The 23,562-nt window shown below is 35.1% G+C and overlaps 1 protein-coding gene across 2 annotated transcripts in view; it reads left to right on the top strand.

Annotated features, from left to right (window-relative positions):
- Positions 1-16,281, top strand: part of GCA (grancalcin) — a 35,887-nt gene extending 19,606 nt beyond the window's left edge. For both annotated transcript variants that reach the window (XM_059704260.1, XM_059704261.1), the window contains 7 exons: positions 3,799-3,972; positions 7,098-7,167; positions 10,485-10,528; positions 10,847-10,994; positions 14,968-15,081; positions 15,401-15,459; positions 16,113-16,281. In XM_059704260.1, coding sequence (XP_059560243.1) covers positions 3,799-3,972; positions 7,098-7,167; positions 10,485-10,528; positions 10,847-10,994; positions 14,968-15,081; positions 15,401-15,459; positions 16,113-16,139 — 636 coding nt within the window. In that variant the 3' untranslated portion in view covers positions 16,140-16,281. The remainder of the gene's footprint in view (positions 1-3,798; positions 3,973-7,097; positions 7,168-10,484; positions 10,529-10,846; positions 10,995-14,967; positions 15,082-15,400; positions 15,460-16,112) is intronic.
- Positions 16,282-23,562: the final 7,281 nt, after the last annotated feature.

Below are 23,562 nucleotides of genomic sequence, written 5' to 3'. Positions count from 1 at the left end.
GGCTGTTGGTAGACAATAATATAATTCTAATATTAATTGTACGTGTTTTTAACCCAGAAAGAGAAATTGAGCTTTACTAATATTTAATATAGGTTTTAGCACTGTCAGATGGCAGTGTTGAAAACCTGGCCTCAGTTCCTCCTGGCACCTTCTACTTTAAGATGCATAAGGAAGGTAAGGCCTTCTTCAACCATTAGTCAAGGGAGCGTTTGAAAGTTTTCACACTGATGTAAAATACAGGGAGTAAACTGAGGGATGAAGTAGAGACATTGGCTTCTCAACTTGTTTGTTCCTTTTAGCTTAATGTGATATATTACAGTTTATACATACATAGTTCTCTGGCGTTGCAGATTCTATAATCTAGTTTAACTAAAATAACCCTTCCAAGCTGGACCCGTAGTTTGAAAATTTCTGGGAAGAAACTAGGAATCCAAGATAATATTAAGGATTCAAAAATGTGCAAAACAATGTGAAAATGACATTGCCATCAGCGTTTAAGTCCAAGCTGTTCTTCAGTCACGTTACCAGATAATAACTCTGACTATGTAACAGTCAGTGTTGACTCATTGGACACTATCAAGAAGACAACTTGAAATATGAATTTTTAAAACTATTTTTTATGGATTGGCCTTAATGACTAGGAGCTCCAGTTCTCCATGGGGGTCCTTCTACATGAGTCTTGGGCTTCCTTATGCTGGCTTTGTTCTAAGAGAGAAACAGAAAGTGCCTCTTGAAGTCTTTAGTCTGGAATGGACTTTGGTGCAATTTCTGCTGTATTCTATCAGTTACAGCTGACGCAGGCCCAGCTTAGATTCAAGGGGATGGAGAAAGTCCGCCTTGCATAGGGGAGACGGCAAAGAATTTTCAATCATCTGAACTCTGACCACGACCAGCTCTCATGTTTTTGGATTGGGGGGCAGTGAATGCTGCATGTCAGGAAGGAAAGAGAGGTAGAAGGTTATTCATAAGGTCAGATTCTTCATGTACTATAGCTTGCCTGACTTTAGTTTAAAAAAATGTGTTCAACTCTTAAGGAACAAATGGAGATGCTATAGTAAAGGGTTCATAGTCATCTTTTGGCATCACCTCAACATTAGCTTTTCACTAATATGCTTAGATTTAGTTTGACCTCGTTTCTTATAAAACACTTTTAGTTTTTCTTCCTGATGTGAATCTTACAGTGGTGAGGGTCTCCAGTAAGCCCTAACTTCCTGGATATGCCCTAACACTTGTTTTCACTCCTTGTCCTTGGAGGTTATTTCTACGTGCCCAAAGAGCAAAAGCTTTACGAGTTTTGCTAAACTGTTCACCTCAGGGTTTAGACTTGTCCTCAGATATTGGCCTGGAAATTTCCTTCCATTGGTAAGATGATTTAAAAATAATATTTTTGCAACATTTGGATTATTTTCATTACTAAGCTTGATTAAATTATCCTAGCTTGCCATTATAAGAAATAGGAAGATTTTTTTCTCCCTTGAGTCAATATTTATAATTTTAGAAGGGCCATCTCATCTACATTTTCCAAATATATTGGTAAAAAGGTATTCATAGCATTGTTAATATATATTTTAAAATTTAAATTCTATTTGTGGTTAAATACTCTCCTTTTCTTTTTTTAAAATATATTTTTATTGATTTCAGAGAGGAAGGGAGAGAGTGATAGAAACATCAATGAGAGACTCATTGATTGGCTGCCTCCTGCACGCCCCCTACTGGGGATCGAGCCCACAACCCGGGTATATATGCTCTGGAGGGGAATCGAACCTGGGGCCCTTCAGTCCCCAAGCCTATACTCTGTCCACTGAGCCGGCCCTACTAGGGCCCTTTTACTATTTGTCAGCCTGGTCTGTCCATCTCTTCTTTTCAAAGAAGCAACTTTTAAACAATCACATCTATTTTTTTTTTTTTTTTTTGCTAATATTGTCTTACTCTTTCCTTTCTTGTACTTCATTGCTTCAGAATCTATATATGTTTTGACCACCTCCTGAGGAAGTTTCCTGGAACTCTTCACAGTTCCTCCATACTTTTGCTCTTACCACATCCCTGCCTAGGGCTTTTCAGAGTACCTCAAAAAGTCTCTATCTTTTATCTTCTTTGCCCTTTATCTTAATCTTTTTTGCCTCTGGCAATCTCTACTGACCCTTAAAGAATACAAGTGAAGTTACAAACTAGCATTTGCAAAATAGTCATGGGAATGTGAAGTTCAGCATAGGGAATATAATCAATAATGTTGTAATAATTATATATGGTGTCTGCAGGTAGTAGACTTATCTGGGAGATCACTTCATAAGTTATATAAATATCTAAGCACTACGCTGTACACCTGAAACTAATATGATATTAAATGCCAACTGTAATTTTAAAAAAATTTCAAGACAACACTATATGAAAAAAAGAATGTAAGTGAAAAATATTTTCATTCAAGTACCATATGATTCTGGAATCTAATGAACAAAATGAACTAACAAGCAAAATAGAGACAGACTCACAGACAGACACCAGGCTGACTGGCTGTGGCGAGGGAGCTAGGTGTGGAGGAGGGTGGAGGGATTGAGCAAAAAAGAAAGGGGAAAAAACTCTTGAACACAGACCACAATGTGGTAATTCCCCGGGGTTAGAGGTGGGGGGATGGAGGAAGGTGGAGGAGGGTATGGGGGGGATAAATGGATGGAAGCTTTTCTTGGGATGGTAAATACAAAGTACAGAGTACAGATGATGTGTTGTAGAATTGTGCACCTGAAACCTGTATAATTTTGTTAACCAGTGTCACCCCAATAAGTTCAATAAAAAGGAAAAAACACACCCAAAATGGAATAATGAACTATCTTTATACTTCCTTCACACTAAAAAAAAAACAAACAAAAACAAAAAAAACACAACTGAGTAAAGTTATCTTTTTAAAGTTATTAATAATGTGTACCAAGTTCCAATTGAAAAGAAAAGAGGAACCACAGATACAGCAGGAAACAAATAGTAGGTAGCCTCTGGGTCATACTGTCTATTTTTGAATCATGATCTACTTCTTACGAGTTATCTGGCCTTAACCAATTCAGGAAGCCTCCTGAAGTTTCAGGTCCTCAATTGCAAAAAGGACATAGTACTTTTATACCTCATAGGGTTGTTGGAAAATCAAATAACATAATAGATGGAAAGTACTCAGAACAGTAGTACCTGGGATATAAAAAGCTCTCAGAAATATTAGCTCTGTATTATTATTATTGTTTGTATTCTTGTTGTTACTCTTAGTTTTGAAAAGGACCATGGTTAGAATTATAAATTTATTGATCTGTTCATTGATTTCTTCCTTAAAAAAAATTTTTTTTTGATGGAGCAGGTATTTCAGTCCTACGCTGTTTCCCTAGATTTATTCACAGTTTCATTGTATTTTACCATGCATTCTTCTAAGTATGTGTCTTGAGTTATACTACTTGTTAGTTTTTCTGTAGATGAATTTTCTTACACATTTTATTTTTGTTTATTTTAGTGTTGATTATGGTAAACACTTTTTCAAATTATGTATGTTCATCTATTAGATTGAGTTCTTAGTGGCTAGAGATTTTTTTTTCTTTCACAGTTCTTTTAATTCTGGGTAACATGTTAATGAATGGAATTAGATCCAATTATGGAACATCTAGCATTTTGGAGCTAACAGCTTTTGTGATAGTGAATTTGGAAGCTTTCGGTAACTCTGTTTCTGCACTGCAATGGACTGCTCATAAATATTACTTTTTAAACCAATGTTAGTGGATAATAGGTAGCATTTTGTGATAATAACTTCCTCCTTTTTCACTCTTCTAGTTTGGAAATTTTATTGGTCAGATGCCAGGAATGCAGATGCAGATGGGACAGCCAGTGCCAGGAACAGGACCACAGGTGCTCCCTGGTGGATACCCTGGACACCCAGCTTACTCGAACAATTACTCCTCAGCCGAAGACCCCATGTGGACATACTTTACCGCTGTTGCTGGACAGGTGAGATGCTAAATACATTGGACAAATATCAGTTAAAAATGATTGCTGTTTAAAGACATGCCACTTTTTTTATTCAGTGTATCATTTAAAATGTATATCAAATATGTATTTTAAACCTTTCTAGACTAATTTTCTTCCTGAGATCAGAGATGAGGGTAGTCATTTTATTTTAAAAAGTCTGTTAGCATGATCCCTGACACATAGATTATTTAACCAAAAATGGAACCAGGGTGGTGTGTGGAGAGTGAGCCAGAGAGGATTTGGAAAAAGATATCTACAAGTACAGATTGGTGACATCACTAAGTTGCCATAGAGTCAAGTTCTATCTTGCTCTAGTCTAGGTGTCTTGTATAAAACAATAAACCCTTAGTTGTTTAAGCCCCTTTAATAGCATTTTTTATTGTTTGCAGCTAAATGAAATCTTGTTACATTATCCCATTCTTATCTGAAAGGAACTTTTGAGTGGTATTACTGAGAATAAACGTTATCTATAACTGACTATATAACAAATTCATTTTATAAAATTACTATTTAAAACAGGAACTGGACATATATATTTAGAGACTTTTATTTGACTTCTGATCTATTACAGTGTAACAGTTTGCAACAATGATTTTGTTTGTACTGTTTGATACTTGCCTCAATTTTTCCATAGTCTTGTGCTTTTGTATAGTTAAACTCCATGAAGAGATGGCTCTTGCAATATTGTCCCCTACCAAGTTGACACTAGGAATATATTAGTCATTCAATACATGGGTTCAATGGGTACATAAACTATTTCATTTTTAATTTTTTAGTTCAAATATTTAGATATTTCTCTTATATGTTGAATTTTGCCTAGCTTTAGGGTCAGGTGTAATATCAAACTTACATATTATGCTTCTACAACCCAATTACTGAACTCACCACTATAGCTGTATTCTGTTTTAATAGGCCATATAATTTATGATGCTCTATAAGAAATGCCCAGTTAAAGCTTTCTGCAGTGTTCCTTTTTATAGGATGATGTTTTCTGAACAGTGATGATTTAATCATCAGATGATTTGAGGAAATTTTGGTTCGTACCTTCATAAACACACAAACATACACACATGCACACACACACACACACACATCATGAATTTCAATAATAGCAACACCTTTACCTTTAGTGTGCACAGTGCTTCCACTTCTGAAGTGGATGCAGAAGAACTTCAGAAATGTTTGACACAGTCTGGAATTAGTGGAACTTACTCTTGTGAGATCTTTTTTACTCCATTGGGCCCTTGCACACATTCCTTATTACCTTTACTCTGCTGTATTTTCCCCTTATCACTTACTATCATCAAAGTAATTTCTTCTTTATTGTCTCTCTCCCACCACTAACATGTAAACTGTATGAAGGTGAGGAATTTGTTTTGAACAATGTTAGATAACTAGTCCTATTAATGGTGCTTGTGCATAGTAGGTTGCTTAATAAATATTTGTTAAATTAATTTCTTATTCTTTCTAAATGGAAGATATTTATTTGGTTGCTTCTCTTCATTTTCTTAACATACTTGATTTAATGATTGCTCTATAAAATTAATTTCATCTTGTATGGGATTGTTCTGAAATTGTTAATTTTTGTTGGTTGTCTTGGTGACCATTAGATTTTTTTATATACTTTCGACTTTTGGTTCATAAACTTGTTTTGCTTGGAGTTCTTGTGTATTTCCTCCCTTCTTTTGGTCCTCCTTCCATGTTACCCCTTTCCTTCCCCATGTCGCCCTTCCTTATGTAGTGGTTTTGTGATTGTCCCCACCTCGATTGTGTCCACAATTTAAAATATGGCTGATTTTTTTAAAAGAACTATTTTCTAACTACAGAATTTAATTTTTTAAATGTATTTTTTATTGAAATTTTTTGGGTGACATTGGTTAATACAATTATATAGATTTCAGGTATACAGTTCTATAATATATTTAAAATTATGCAAACAAGATTACAAAAACCTGCATGACAGACAGACAGACAACCACTTAGATGCTGTGTAGTACTAAACAGTACTACATGGTTGGTTCATTGAGAAGAAGTTTTCGTATAAGGAAATCTAAGCTAAAGATCAGAATATGAGTGTTTATAGTAATTCTTAGCCATAGTTTTTCAAAGTTGTTTTCTTTTTTTCCTTTGGTCCTACAAAGTACATTTTAAATTTGTCCCCTTGATCCTTTCTCAGAGCTATTGTTTGGTATTCAGACAATGTATTTGATGCCTCCAAGTAAATTATTCTCCTCTCTATATTTTTTTTTAAAATAGAAAATAGGATGAGGTACTGAAACCTGAGACTCCTCAACCTGTTTCACTTCCATTGTGATTTCTTATTTGTATTAAAAACATATTTTCCATAAGTTCAAGCCAAGAATGTTTGGGCAATAATCAGAAGATTACTACCAAAATGTACAGAACTCTAAAATTTTGCTGGGGGTAATAGTTTTGGAGGGAAAATATATTTTCTTTTTTAATATTCATTAGAAATAATCTCCCCCCCAAAATAGGCATGAAAGGAAAGTTTTGAGATTTTTCTTAAAAAATTCCATTGTAGGTATTTTTCCAACTAATTTAAGTAGAGGTCCAGTGTTTCCCCCAAGATATTATTTTGAGCTATTATTGTATAGAATGATTATGCTATTTCCTCGAAGTAGAAAAAAATAAATTATATTTGAGATGCTTCAAAAATTAATAGATTATAATTCGATTGTGAAAAATTATTTATAGTTCATGATGTTCTGTAATATGCCTTTGCTATAAAAGTCATCTATTATTTTGTAGTTGATAATAGAGTAATATTGTGAAGAATGCATATTTATTGATTGGTCTAGATCAGTGGTTCTCCACCTTCCTAATACAGTTCCTCATGTTGTGGTGACCCCCAATTTCATTGTTACAAATTGAACATAATTAAAGCATAGTGATTAATCACAAAAACAATATGTAATTATATATGTGTTTTCTGATGGTCTTCGGCAACCCCTGTGAAAGGGTCCTTCGATCCCCAAAGGGGTCGCGACCCACAGGTTGAGAACCGCTGGTCTAGATGGACAGTTAGCACTTTAATGTGCATTTACACAACTGTACATTAAATCAAGTTATAATTATTTTAACAGGATGGTGAAGTGGATGCAGAAGAACTTCAGAAATGTTTGACACAGTCTGGAATTAGTGGAACTTATTCTCGTGAGATCTCCCCCCCACCCCCTGTTGAAATTGGAATAGGAAATTCATATCCTAACATTTTGCACCCATACTTATCACAGATATACATGCACATAGTTTAAAGAGTCAAATAATTCTTCGAAGTTTGTTATGAAAATAACTGTTCATTGTTCATTGCTCTCTCCCCAGTGTTAACCACTCACAGAGGAAATATCTTTCAACTTTCTCAGCTGATTGTTTTGAAATTTGCCTCCAGATCTCAAAACAGCATGCTTTTTATATCACTATTGCTTTTCAGTTTTAATGATTATCAGTGGAGGTCTTCTATGGAGCATGAGGATTTAACTCTCAACCTTAAACTCACCGTTGTCCCTGCCCTCCACACAGGAGCCCTACCCATCCTCCCATCCATTCAGCACAGCGATGTAATAATTTACATTAGGTCGACAATCAGTATTTGCCTTTTTGTTACTATCTAAATGCTCTTCTTATGTCTTGCGATAGGTATGATTAATAGTCCATTTTACATAACTTTCCTTTCCTGAAATTAATCATCATCTTGGAGCTTCCTGTTGTGCTCTACTCTGTGCAGAGCCGTCACACTGGCATTTCATCACCATTGTTCGGGAGCTATCTTTCTCTCTCTGGAGTTGGATCTTCCCTTTATTTCGTCTCCTTGTCATCTTTTTTAATTCTATAAAGTATAGCATTAGCTTCCTATTAAAAGAGTACATGGGAGGTAAATTTTTTTGAGGCTTCATCTGAAAATGCTTTCATTCTGTCCTCAGAATTAAATGAATGGCCAGGTGTAGAATGCTGTTACAAGTAATTTTCACTTAGAATCTTAAAGGTACCATTGTCTCTAGCTTCCACTGTTGCTCTGTCTTTCTGTGTCCTGCCTATATGTCATATGTCTTTCCTCTCTTGAGGCCTGTGAAATGTTTGTTCTTAGTCTGGTGGTTCACAGTCATGTGCCTAGTTGTGTTGTGTAGGGAACTCAGTAAGTTCCCCCAGTCTGGGACTCATTTGCTTTAGTTCTGGGATATTTTCTTCAGTGATGTTTTCTCTATTTTCTCTTTCTGGAATGTCTGTTATTTGGAATGGATTACTTATTTTCTCCTACTTCTTCTTTTACTCTATTTTGGGAGGACATGTCCATATCTTTATTTTCTAAACCTTCTATTGAGTCCTGTTTACTGCCATGTTCTTAAAATCCAAGAGCATCTGTGTGTCTTTTTCTTCATGGATGTGATATCTTCCATGATCTCTCTGAGACTTAAAGTTTTTTTCTTTCTACATAAACTTTGTTTCCAACAGATTGCTTCTCCCCCCCACCCCCACCCCCATTTGTTTGTCTTTTATATTAGATGCTTTTCTCAGGTGTCTGGTGATCCTGTGATGCTCATATTTAACTAAAAGGCTGGTTAGAAGCTGTGAGATCATGGTTAGGTGCCGATTGTAGAGCTCTGTGTCTGATGGTTAGGCTGGGCAGTTTGGTGTGCAACACTGGGTGTTAGTATTCTTTAGGGTTTCCTTTTGGGCTGGTTGTCCAGCTGATCTTCTGTCTGGAAAGGAGGGGGAAAGAATCAGCAGGGCTCTCAGTCTTTTGTAAATTGTCATTTAATTGCCAGCTAGGTAACCCTGTTCTGGAATCCTGCAATCTAGAGACTTCTCCCGGGAATAAAACCCCAGACTTCTGCTGAGGTGGGAGCAGACATAGCCTTCCACTGAACTGAGGCCAGGAGGGGATTTAGAGCTCTGAATGCTCCTTAAGTAGACATTCAGTCACTCCTGTTTTTATCTTATCTTTACCCATTTACAGAAGTATTGCCAATTCTTAAACTTTTGGGGTCTTTTCCAGGATAAGTAGGCTGCTTCTCAGCTGTTCTTATTGCAAGTTCAGGAAAACACTTTTTCATAACTTAGGTTAGTTAACTCACATCCATCTACTTTTCCAACTTGCAAAATTTGGTTCCTTTGTTTCTTCTCCCATTCTCTTTTTCTCTAAAGGTTTATGACTTTAAAAAAAATCCATTTACTCTCTATTCTAATGGAATGTGGTGAGAGAGAGGGGAACTCTTGTCAATTTTCCTGAAAATTCTCTTCATTCTTTGTCAAAATATTTAATCTGATTAAATGTTTATGTTTATGTGAAATCACAAAACACACACTATCAGGCTCATAGTAAATGCTCATTGAGTATCTGCTGAAATTGTAAGCCTGAAAATACTGTAACCACCTATTCTAACATTAATTAAACATTTAAAGAAAATCAGCTACTAAAGCTTGTGGGATGTTTTACAATTTTTTTTTTCTTGATGGATCTAAAATTTAGCTGAAATCATTTGTTTCTTTATAGAATTTCAAAAATATCAAATAGCATAAAATAAGTCAACTTAATTTTAAGTATTTTTATTTATTTATTTTTATTTTAATGAGCTATTAGCTATGAGAACTTTGTAAGCTTAACTGTGCTGATATAATGTTTTATTTATCAGGGCTATGATATAGTCTTGAATAAATCACATACTAATTGAATGCAATTACAGTAAGGATTTGAGAAATTAAATTCTATTTACTGAGTCCTCAGTTATGGTTCTATAATTACAAAAGTGTTAATATTTCTAATAAACCCTAATTTTAAGATAGTGTTTATTTATTCCTTCTTTCTTTTCTTGCCCCCCTTCCTCATCCCCAAGGGGGGGAAAACATTTGCTTCAGTTTAGAAACTTATCTTTTCTTACTTAATCAAATTACAGTAAAACTATCAAATGATTTACCTACATCCATTTTCATCTCACTTTAGTCTATTCAGGGTAAACTAATGTTTCTGAAATGAAGATTTTAGAATTGTCCCTCTGCTTAAAATCCTTCAGTGACTTCCATTGGTCTAAATCTTTAGGTTGGCATTTACGACTTTCATGATCTAGCCCTCATCTGTCTTTCTGATGTCATCATATGCAACTCCCTCACATATACCCCAGGCTTTAACCAAATTGCTAACTCCTTTAAGTTTTGTGATTTTAGTATATGTCAAATGCCTACTTAAACTCCGCTTGTCATTTGTATTAGGAAGACTAAAGCCCTCCTCTATGTGATAGCAATTTTCAGTTACTTTATGATTGCTTATTTAATTATCTAAATTCCCTTATTAGATATGATTAGATTGAAGGTAGCAATTTTTTTTTTATGGATGGCTAATGTTTTAAATTTGCTGATTAGGGTGATTGTATATTTTTGGCAATTTTGAATGTTTTAAGTTAACAGTAGAAATTGTCATAGTCTTACATAGATAAAATTGTTCAGACTCTAATTGAAATAATAAATATGTTTTACAGCCTTCAGTTTGGAAACCTGCAGAATTATGATTGCCATGTTGGATGTATCCTTGAATAAAAATAGCAAATACTATTGAATAGTTGCTTTTTCATACAAGGCAGTTGTGGATTATAGATTACCATAGTAAGCCAGAGAGGTTAAAAATGCTTTGTAAGATCCTTTTTGAATTCCATACTTTTCCAGTTTTACATAGAAATCTATTCAAATGCCGAATTTAGCTAACTCTTGCAGAAGCATCCTATCGTGTGTGTGTGTGTGTGTGTGTGTGTGTGTGTGTGTGTGTGTGTGAGAATGATTTGGAGTTTTGGGTTAAGTAAATTCTCTTTGGTATCAATTTCATTTTTGTTAATAAAACTGTCAGAGAGATTACACAGGAAAAATGGGATTTAATGAATTCAAAGAACTTTGGACAGCTCTTAATGCCTGGAAACAAAATTTCATAACTATTGATCAAGACCGAAGTGGCACAGTGGAGCATCATGAGTTGAATCAAGCCATTGCTGCTATGGGTAAGAATATTAAAATTCTTTAGCATCCATCCAGGTCATCTTTGTCCTTTGATCAGATGAATCTTGATTGTTTTAATTTTTTTAAGTAATAAAGGGATATATTATTTCACCTAGATTGATTTCAAGGTTGTAGGTAAATTCTGACTAAGGACCTTTAACAACACCAACAAAAACCATTTTATCCATTATTTTTTCAAAAGATGAACTTTCATACATTCTGGATGATAAAATAACTTCTGAATTTTCTCTGCTGAGCATATTTAAATTTATTCCTCTAATTATTAGTTCTCACTTATTATTTATAGTATTCTTTTGTATCTTGGTAAGACCTCCAATTTGATAACCTAGTTTTTTGGCAGTAAACACCATGATTTTTGTTTTTGTTTTTTTCTTAAGTAGTAGAGAATACACAGTAGATGCCAAAATACCTCCAAATTAGAAGTATGCGTTTTAGAATATTTTTAAATAATTTAATGTTATTTTTTGTCAATCTCTGATAAGCTAAGGTTCTAAGTCTACTTTCTTTCAAAAAGTGATTATATACAATGGTGTGTAACTTGCTTACAATTAACAACAGTTTTCAGTAAATTTAAGTGTGTTTCTCTTTATGATTTTATTTATACTCATTTCTAAACAAAATACATCTATAAGAAAATTAACTTCTTGAAAGTTAAAATCTGAAACTGATATAAATTATCTCAAATTCTAATTTAAAAAAGTAAAACCTAGTGATTTTCTTTGTTTTATAAATGGACATTTTAATTTAATAAATGGTGATTTTAGGGACAATCCTGGCTATATAAGCATGTACTATAGTTTATAGAGCCTTATTAATTAATGGATTAAACTTGTTCCTTAATTCAGCATAATGTTGGAAAATTAATATAACCTTTTGCAAAAAAGAAAATAGCCAAACAATTCACATAGGCATCCTATATAATAAAAGCCTAATATGCTAAGTGTCTGGGTCATCCAGTCGTCTTTTCAACCAATCAAAGTGTAATATGCCAATGATATGCTAAGGCCGCTCAACCGCTCGCTATGCTGTGCATTGACCACCAGGGGGCAGATGCTCCGACTGGTAGGTTAGCTTACTTCTGGGATACAGCTGATCGGGACTGAGCAAGATGGGCCAGACACACCCTGGAGCCTTTCCATGGTCCCTCTCCAGCTGGCCAACTTCCTATGTCCCTCCCTGGCCCTGATTGTGCACCAGTGGGGTCCCTCGCCCTGGCATGTACCCTTTCGCAATCCGGGACCCCTTGGGGGAAGTTGGAGAGCTTGTTTTGGTCCGATCCCACAGGCCACGCCGAGGGATCCCACTGGTACACGAATTCATTCACCAGGCCTCTACTATATAGATAAACTTGCTTAATTAGACCTGCTTTCTGATTTAGCTAAACTTTTTCCAGCCCAGTGAAGCACCCCAACTTCTCTTTCAAGTAATTGTCAGCAATATACAGTAAATATCAACATGAAGCAGATTATTATTATAGATCCCGTAGGAAGAACAAAGGGTAAAATATTTAGCTGCAGCAGGGTTTGGCTATATTCTGCGCAGTGAGAAAACATGAAGTTATTTTCAGGGTCCACTATTTCTTACTTCTTTTCAGTTAAGTCAAGTTTCTGAGCTTTCTAAATCTCCATTTTCTGGGTAATGAAAAGAAAATAAGACTCCACTGAGTCTCCTATCTGCCTACTCTAGGACTTCTGTGAGGATCAAATGAGATGAGGCATGGGAAAATGCTTCTCAGACAATTGGTTAAAGTGTAAAATATTTCCACCTGGCTATAAAGCAAGTTGTGTTCCTGGACTGAAGAAACCCCAAGGAGGCTAGTTGCTAGGGGAGAGGAAACTGGGCATTGCTATATGATGTCATTACCTGGCACCCACAGCCACCGTTTCTGGGCTGGGCTGTGGGCTGTATTTTGCGTCATGGGGTCTCAGCAGCATAGGCTGCGATTTGGTGGGGTGTTGCTCTGGGGTGGTGGTGGGGCCTGTGTCCCACTTCAGGGAAGCCGAGTGTTGCCTTGTGGATGCCAGGTCCGCGGTGCCATTTCTTTGTAAATAGCCAGTGTGCATCACAGCAGCTCCTGCATTGAGCGTCTGCCCTCTGGTGGTCAGTGCGTGTCATAGCAACTGGCCAGACTGTCAGACACTTAGCATATTAGCCTTTTATATATATACTAGAGGCCCGGTGCACAAAAATTTGTGCACTCGGGGGGGAGGGGGGTCCCTCAGCCCGGCCTGTGCCCTCTCGCAGTCTGGGACCCCTCGGGAGATAACGACCTGCTGGCTTAGGCCTGCTCCCGGGTGGCAGAGGGCAGGCCCAATCCCTAGGTGCAGCCCCTGGTCGGGCTCAGAGCAGGGCCGATTGGGGAGTTGGGGCACCACCCCGTCATGCACAGAGCAGGGCGGATCGGGAGGTTGTGATGCCACCCTCAGTCACGCTCAGGGTAGGGCCAATTGGGGGGTTGGGGCACCGTCCTCTGTCACACTCAAGGCAGGGTCGATGGGGAGGTTGCGGTGCCACCGCCTATCTCTCACAGAGCAGGGCCAATCAGGGGGTTGGGGCGCTGCCCCCATCACACACAGAGCAGGGCTCATCAGGGGGTTGGGGCACCGCCCTCTATCACCCACAGAGCAGGGCAGATCAGGGGGTTGGGTCACCGCCACTCTCACACTCAGGGCAGGGCCGATGGGGAGGTTATGGCTCTACCCCATCACACACAGAGCAGGGCCCGTGGGGGGTGGGGTTGGGGAGCTCCCCCTATCAGGCACAGAGCAGGGCTGCTCAGGGGGTTGGGGCCCCGCCCCCTGTCACACACAGAGCCGCAGGACGATCAGGGGGTTTGGGCGCTGCCCCCTGTCACGCTGATCCCGGTGCCGGGAGGCATATTACCCTTTTACTATATAGGGTAGAGGTCTGGTGCATGGGTGGGGCCGGCTGGTTTGCCCTGAAGGGTGTCCTGGATCAGGGTGGGGGTCCCCACTGGGGTGCCTGGCCAGTCTGGGTGAGGGGCTGAGGGCTGTTTTCAGGCTGGGAGTGACTGAAGTTCCCAACCGCTCCTTTTTTTCTTTTTTTTTTTTCATTCTGGGCCAGCTTTACCTTGAGGCTTGGCTCCAGCTCTTAGGCCTCCGCGACTGAAAGTAGGTTTCTGGCCTTTGCTTACAATGTTGCGAATCTGCTGGCTGAAGTCCGGCGGTATTTGTTACAATGTTTCTTAAACTGCCCACTCAGAGGCCTGCAGCTGCAGGCGGGGAACATTGGAATCCTCCATCACTGAGGCAAGCAAGCCTCATGTTAGTTTCAAGCTGCCTGGCTGCCAGCCACCATCTTGGCTGACAGTTAATTTGCATATCTCGCTGATTAGCCAATGAAAAGGGTAGCGGTCGTACGCCAATTACCATGTTTCTCTTTTATTAGTGTAGATAGATTATATGTTTTAATTCTCACCCAAGGATTTTTTTTTCTCCATTAATTTTTAGAGTAGAAGTTGAGGGGGAAAGACGGAGAGAAACATCATTCTGAGAGAGACACATCAATTGGTTGCCTCCTGCACGCACCTTAACCAGGGCCAGGGATAGCGCCTCCAACCGAGATATGTGCCCTTGACTGGAATCAAATTTGGGACCCTTCAGTCCACAGGCTGAGGCTCTATCCACAGAAAAAAACTGGTTAGGGTTCAAAATATATTTTTTAAATCACAAATAATATATATTTTTAGCTTCGACTTTATTAGAAAGCTAGATTTGTGATATTCATGTACCACTGTTAATAATTAACAGTTGCTTTGATCAATTTCAGTATGAATGTGTTTTGTTTCTAACATTGTGCTTTGTTCTTAACACGTTTTTTATGGAATGCATTTTGAAAGTTAATTTATTTATGACTATTAACAAGAATGCAGTGTTTGTTGTGGTGTTATGTGCTTGGTATTAGAAGGTGTAATTTATCAATCTTTTTTTTTAGGTTATAGGTTGAGTCCTCAGACCTTAAGTGCTATTGTTAAACGTTACAGCAAGCATGGCAGGATCTTCTTTGATGATTATGTGGCTTGCTGTGTGAAGCTGCGGGCTTTGACAGGTATGGACCATTTACTAGTAAAAGTGGGTACAGCTATTTTTTGTAAGTAATGTTTGTTGCTTTCTCTATAAGTTTATATTATGTTTTCCCCTTTATTCACTATTAAATTAATCAGAGTGGTAGGCTTTAAAATTTTTGAAATATACGTAGTGAAAAATTGTTATAGCTCAGTTTTGGAGGTTTTTTCTTGTCTGAGGTGCATAATCACTTAAGATTTAGTTGAGTATGAAATTATTAATATTTTAGTTCCTGGGGACACCAAGTATTTGAAACTATAGATTTTTCAGTTATAATAAAAAAGTAATTTGTTTGTTTAAAGATTTCTTTAGGAGAAGAGACCACTTGCAACAAGGGGTTGTGAATTTCATATATGATGATGTGAGTATCTTGTGTAAACTTTTTATACTCATACTGTGTTCTAGAAGTGTTCATGGTTACCAAAAACTATTAAGTGATCCCTGGCACCAACACTGGGAATAATATATTTTGTAGGCCATGTTCTTTTTCTATAAGATTAAATATTGGTACAAATACCAACTTGACTTTATAGTAAACATAAAAAATATTTTAAAATTTTATTACAGGTTTCTGGCAGTTTTCTTTCCAAATCATTTTATAGGATAAAACTACCATTATTTTTATGAAGAGTAGTTTACTTGTGGTGATCTTTCTTAGTTCTAATAGAGATAGGAAATGTTCATATATAATAGATTATAAAGCTATTTATTTCTCATTTCAGATAATTGCTATTAACCTGAATCCAGCTTTTAAAAAAAATTGATTATATAAGCAAGTTATATTTCAAATGTGTTCCGATGTTTTAGTGTTTTTTTGTTGTGGTTTTTTTTTTTGTTGTTTGTTTTTATGTGAAAGTTATAGGGTTGACATTACCCTACTAGCATATACTGGTTGAATTATCAATCTTGGAAAATTAAAGTGTCTCATCTTGTGAGAATACTTTTATGGAATATAATTTTTAAAAACAAACACGATTTTATTGTTACCAGCTGATGATTTTGCTTATTTATTAGTTTTTGCAGGGCACGATGGCAATTTGAATATCTAGAATTTGAAAACTAAAGAAATACTGTGAATGTTTATGCTTGGAAGAAATGAACTGGACTACTTTAAATTAAAGCTTTTGGGGCTTTTCATGTTTCTACCTATTAAATCTATTCCGTTTAATTAATATATATATATATATATATATATATATATATATATATATTACATCTAGTAAAATGTGTTTTTATTTTAATGCACAATTCAAAGCAATAAAAGAGTTGCTTTTGTATTTGGGATGTTTTTGCTTTTAAAGAAGTTTTCTCTTGATGGATATCTGTATAATGTCATCAAATACTGGTATGTGATTACTTGATGTATATATGTCTTTGCCTTAATCTGAACAATATAAACTTGGAGGAATGTACTTATGAGATTATGTAAGAACCTAAATGATGAAAGCCTAGATAACACTGACTTAAACTTATCTGAAGGTTACAGATTTTGCTTTCAGGTTTTGTTTGTAGTTGTTGGTGTTTGAAGGTAAGCTAGAGGGGCAGTCCTGGATTTTGTGCCATATTCGTCATAGGGTTTGTTCTTATTCACATTATCAGAGAACAAACTCCCAGATCTTTAACTGTGAAGAATAAAATTGTAGTTCCTAAAATTTTATCTTAAATCACCTTAGGTGGACCATAAAATAACGTATAGTGAAATAAGACTACAGGAGACATCATTTTTCTTTTTTTATTCAATATATTGTATATTTTTCTTCAACATGTCTTGTTGTTTTCTATGGGAAAAAAGTTCTTAATAAACAACTTTTCTCTCTGAACTTTATTTTGTTACTAAAAACATAGATAACTTCAAATGACATCTTTTGCTACATCTAGATTTTTCTGGAAATGACATTTTTAATGAAATGTCAACATTTAAACTTATTCTATTAAACTAAATTATTGTTTATACATAATGCCAATTGTGTATAAAGTTAAAAAATCAGATAATTTTCCACTTTGTTTAAATGTTCAGAAATTATAAATTTGACTTTCTTGACGACGTTAACTGCTGGTTTTGCATTAGTAAACCAATATGTCTTTTGAGCGCATCTGTGTACTGTGGGGTACGGAGCCTGGTAGACACCGCAGCAGTATTGCTGTGGGGTATTACTATGGAAATTGCAAAGTTGGGCCACTAGGATTTTAGCATTTAAAAACCCCTGGAATAAGCTGCTATAATGGAGCAAGCCCCTTTTTTGGCCACAGCTTCAGTCTTTCTCAATGAAGATTTAATAAACATACTTTATCCGAATCTCTTCCTCAGCTTAAAGGTAAATAACAGTAGTCCCCCCTGCTCCAGAGTGATACATCCTAAGATCCCCAGAGAACGCCTGAAACCACAGATAGCACCTAAATATACTGGTTTTTTCTATACACACACAGTTGTGTTAAAGTTTCATTTATAAATTAAGCACAGTAAAAGGTTAACCAGAGTAAATATAAAATAGATCATTATAACAATATACTGTATTAAAAGTTATGTGAGTGTGGACTCTGTCTCTCTTAAAATAACTTACTGTACTGCACATCCCAGGAGGGATGATCTGGGATGATTCGAGTTTTCTTCACACTACTCAGAACAGACACAATTTAAAACTTATGAATTGTTTATTTCTGGAACTTTCTATTTTATGTTTTCAGTGCCTGACCTCAGGTACTGAAACCAGGATACAGGGGCAGTACTGTACAAATTGATATAATTTTAGTATGGTGAGTGACCAAGTAAATATACAGTTTTTATAAAACTTTCTTTTTTTAAAGACTATATCTTTATTGATGTCAGAGAGGAAGGGAAAGGGAGAGAGAGATAGACACATCAATGATGAGAGAGAATCATCAATTGGCTGCCTTCTGCACGCCCCCACTGGCACCAAGCCCATCACCCAGGCATGTGCTCTGACTGGAAATCGAACAGTGACCTCCTGGTTCCTAGGTTGATGTGCAATCACTGAGCCACACCAGCCAGGCCAAAACTATGTTTCTTAAAAAATGGAGGATTAACAGTAGTATCTTGAAAAAAAAAAAAAGTTGAAAGGATGTAATTATAGTCATTTAATTATGTAAATAATAATTTTACATAATTAGCTATCAAATTCATTTGGTCAGTTTTATAAAAATATATGTATAAATAACCCATATAACTTTATCCTCTGGCTGTTAATTTTTTTTTCTTGAACATACATTTGATAATGTGAGAAGGCATTAACTGAGCCATAGAAAATATAGAATTTTAATAAAATAAATTGAAGTTAATATTGAAAAAAATACAGAATTTTAAATAGAAGTATTGTAGTAAGAGCTAATGTAAACACACTGTATATCATTCCCATACAATAAAGATGTTAATATGACTCAGCAGTCTAGAAACTTAATATCCCACTTACAGGTGGTCAAGTTACAATGCTCTTCTGAGGTCAATTATAATTTTCCTTACTTGGAGTCTCCTAGTTGAGGTAAAACTTTTAAAAATGACATGTGATGTTCCTATAAGTTTCTGCCAAATGACATTTTGTATTAGAAGTCTTTACACAGTCCCCTCACTCCGATTTTCAACCTTTTTCATCTCATGGCACATACAAACTATTAAAATGCTGTGGCACACCAAAAAATATACTTTTTTGCTGATCTGACAATAAAAGTAGGCATAATTTTGATTCATTTACCAGACAATGTTGGCTGTTGTCATTCTTTTATTTGACATTCTAAGGCAGGAGTGGGGAAAGGCCAGCCAGTGAGCCGTATAAGACCCACAAATTCATCTGGTCTGGCCCTGCCAGGCATTAGGGGTGAGTTAATTAAATGTCTGACCAAATATAGCAGCCTGATTTTTAAGTTGATAATTTTGTAAGGTCGGAGAATGATGTTATAAATATCCAAGTGGCCCGCGGCAGAGAAAAGGTTCCCCACCCCTGCTCTAAGGGGAAAGAGGTCAGTGCCCCTGACTAAATAGTCAGGCATTGAGTGTTCTTCTGTCACACTGACTGAAAACTGCTGCTCTAACTCATCCTTTTCTATAGGTATTCCTGCGCCTTTGGTGTTAGGAGGTCTGTAAGAATGAGTTTCCATGGCCAGACATAGTTGAGAAGTTAACATCCTCCTCAGGGAACTTGAGAAATCCCAAGGTACATACAATCCTGTTAATTTTATTTGACCTAGTTTATTCCGGATTCTTTTGGACACAGAACCCTTTTCCTAGCAAAATAATTTTCCAGCCAATCCAACTTCATTGTGAGATAACTCCTTTGCATTTTAATTAAATAGATAATCTCTTAAAAGCATTAGACAATAGAGAATATTTCACTGGGGTTTTTACACTGAAATGCAGTTCACTCAGTTCACTCAATGTTTTAAGATAATTGATGTAAACCAACATCCATCACTAAAGTAATAATTAAATAGTTTTATGATAAACGACTGGAATATTAATATGTCATATTAATATAATAATTTGTACTGGTTAATTCATGCTCGATTTTCTTATGATATAAATTATTGAATAATGTACACTCTTAATTCTAAGTGCTTTTATTTATACAGTACACATGTTTCCATGTCATTTGAGAATTTTTTAAATAAACATTCAAATAGCTTGCTGTAAATTTTAGTATCATACAAACTCTGTTACATATATATATTATGAGATGCTTCGATTCAAATAACAGTGCAGTAATTCACCTGTGCCTAAAAAACTGACAAATAATTAAATGTCAGGTATTCCACTTCTATTTTCGGTGCCAGTTTACACATTTTAAGTTACATAAAAGGGAAATCAATACTATTAGAGTGTTAATTTGGTCCACTTTAAATGTAATCTTAAGGACTGTGCTCATTTGATCTATTTAAGCATGCATTCAGAAACAAAAAGTCATACAAATATCAAGTGATATGTTTATTTCCAGAAAAGACATTTACCCTGGAAGAGAGTAGAATTTATGAATGTAGTTTAAAGTCTGTGCAATTAAAAAAGTAACAAAAACATCAATTTGTGATTATTTCTTTAAATAAAATATACAAATCAAGTTCACTTGTAATCTTTGGGCATTACTAAACTGAACAAACAAAATAGATACTGTTTGTCAGAAATGTGCTTTTCTATCTCTTTTTATGTTTGACAACTTCATGGAAGATATGTATTCTATATGTAGCAGTTTTCTGGGAAATTAATAGCAATAAATTTGTGGAAAATCTGGTAAATTAAATCTATTAAGTAAAAACTTTACAATGCAACCATGGGTGTTTTATTACCTTAAAATTTGTATTAAAAGATCACAAATTCTTTTGGTCTTAATGCAGTCATGTATGCAGTAAATTAAGCACTTTGAAATAAATGCACAATGATAAGGTATCTAAGAGTATGTCTTGACTTCATAATAATATTAGGTGATGCAAAAACATTTTGAACTGTTACAGTGATGAATGCAAAAAGGATCTTAAATGAATATTTTTCAGATATTTGTGGTCTAGAATAAGGTCATGATGTCACATATGTACATATATTAAAATCATTTTGTAATTTAGAATACTGAGCACAAAATTTCCAGCAAAACACCGGAAAACATATGAAAAATTTCTGCCTGACTCACTATCAGCTCATTATTGAATACTGGGAAATCTTGTGCTTTTAATTATTTCTTGCCATCTTTTTCTACTTATTTTAAAAAACATATTTTACTGGCATATAAAAGAAGAGCCTTATGTTACTTAACATTCCTTTTACCCAAGTTGCTTGGTAATGTGCAGCTTTGTATATTTGCGAGCATTCAAAACTCAGATGTGCTTCTATATATCTGAATAGATAGTAAGTAGACATTGGCAGCACTTCTACATAACTATGATGTGCGTAGAGTTAGGAAAGGAGGGGGGTCCTTGCCTATGTGCTACTTACTGTTTTAAGGTGCACCCCTTTTGCAATATCAGAGAGATGGCGGCAATTTGGAAAGTTTACAGGGAATGAGAAGAATTGGGTTTAGGTCATCATGTAACAGCTTGCCAGGAATGAGTCCCTTCTGATGACATTGTTGGGGAGGGGAAGGGAGTGTTCAACTTTTTCTACTAAGCATAATAATATAAATATGCACTTTACAGATGCATGCATACAGCCATTTGCATTTTAGTTGACCATATTTAATCACATTTTATCGTGCTATGATTACTGAAATCTCAACGGATAACCTGAATAGTGCTAGTATGATTGTCCTAGAAACATACTAACTAAAGATCCATATTCTTTTGAAAATTATAGGCCATTTAAAAATGATTTTAGATTAATTGAACTTTTGGATGCATATTTCATTCCCAATGCTATCTAAATGTAGGACTCCCCAATTTGTTCTTATAACAAAAGACTTTAAGTTTTTAAACATTAAGTTTTTCATTCTTTGAATCTTATTTTATAATCACCCTCACATCAATACAGCTTTCTTCTAAACTGTATTTGGTTTATTTTTTCACTTATCAAATAGGGAAATGTTCTCTTGGATTTTTAAACCTTAAAAATGAATGGTAGGGATTCTAAACCACTAAACAGACTAAACAATCCTTAGCTTAGAAAATTTCCACATCATGACCAACAAATTTTATTTAAAAGTTTTACTTGAAGATAGTTGGATGTTTTAATTAAATAACAGATTAATGATTCTGGATGGGGGAGAGGAGAATTAAGAATGTATGAAACTTAAGCAAATGAAAATAATATTCTCTGGATATTTTCTTCTTAATGCAAAAAAATGAATCAAACATACATTATAATAATTTTGTTTCACATGTAAGTTAATTTCTTTAGCCATCATAAATTTTAAGTAATCAAGTATTTTAGTAAATAACTATGTTATTCTTGATAACAGTAATAAAAATAAAATGTTTTTGTTTCTTTAATTTTGATTTAATGCTTTTTACCACTCAATCCAACTTACTAGTGTCCTAGTGGAACTCAATAAAACTGCAGATGCACTGTTGCAATTATGTGATATCATGAAATACATCAGCACCACCATGCCCATACCTAGTACTGTGCCTAGTGAAATGTTGGAAATAGTTGGCTTCTCTAATAAAAGTATCCTAACTAGCTATTGAGATTTACTTTCTTTTTCCCCAAAATAATTTGTTTTTACAAATTCTTGAATTTTCATGTATAAATAGATGAGAAATTATATGCTTCATTCTTAAATTATGTATATATGCTATATTTTCAATACAACTTGTACACTTTTAGTTACCAAAAGTTTGCAATCATTTTTACACAAAATTTACATTTTTCATATTTACAGATATTTGTAGAAGGTTATTGCAAAACTAGTTGTGCAAGTAGATTACATTGTCAATACCACATACCAATCTTTGAAGAAAATATTTGCTAAAAAATAAATATTTCTGCACAGAGTATTTGAAAAGCATCATGATTTCATGCTACATTATGTGCATAAAGACTAGGAAATAGTATGTGTTTTGGTAGATTGTTTCATTATGTTTAAAGCATTCCAAGGAACTTACTACTGAACCAATGCAAGTGAGCTTCTTTATACCAGGTAACTGATATTTTCAAGAGATCATACATTATTTTTTGAAATCTATTCTGTAACTGGCAAACATTCTGTTACACATTTTCTATCAAAATTATAAAATGAAGATTTCAGCTAAAAAGAAGTAATATACCTTTAATTAAAATCAGTAGGTGCCCAGGAGATAAAAACCAGGAATCCCTCAATATTTTTATCTTACTTAATATTTGAGAAAAGGGTGTCTTGTCATTGTAAAGCTTTTGTAATTATGGGGACATTTTGATGAAGCTGTGTTGGAGTTCATTACAAGATTATTGATCCTTGAATTTTACTCCTAAATAAACTAAGGATGATGGAATGGTGTGGAGTTTTCTTGTACAGTCAAACAATGTAACGTCAACATGAAAAAATATATAGTTTAAATGCTAACAGTTGTGATTATTTTCAACTTAAACAAAACAGGAAGTACAAAGAATATAGGTTAAATATATAGCACTTTAAAATCATACGTGTACCAAATAATTTTATATTGCTTAAAATATAAATTATAACTAATGGAAATCACAAATGTCATGACTATAACACAGGAATTTAAGCTTTGACATTACTAGTAGCTTTTTAAGAATGACCATGTTAATATTGCCACTTTATATAAATAACAATATTCTATTGGGATCATATCTATAATAATTCTTGTTATTCCCATTTAAAAGTTTGATTATGATTGTAGAGCAATTAAATTGGTCAGTTGATTGTATTCATTCTTAACATCTGTGTTCTTAACTATTTATGTAGATGTTTTATTTGTCTATTCATAGTAATAACTTGTTAGTTTTATTTTATTTTTTATTTATATATTTTAGTAAGAGTGCAGAGAGAGGAAGGGGGAGAGAGAGAGAAACATCGATGTGAGAAAGGAACAT

Source organism: Myotis daubentonii, chromosome 7, assembly GCF_963259705.1.
Source record: "Myotis daubentonii chromosome 7, mMyoDau2.1, whole genome shotgun sequence".
Taxonomy (NCBI): Eukaryota; Metazoa; Chordata; class Mammalia; order Chiroptera; family Vespertilionidae; genus Myotis; species Myotis daubentonii.
The sequence above is the reverse complement of the archived record's forward strand: the minus strand, read 5'-3'. Positions and strand labels throughout refer to the sequence as shown.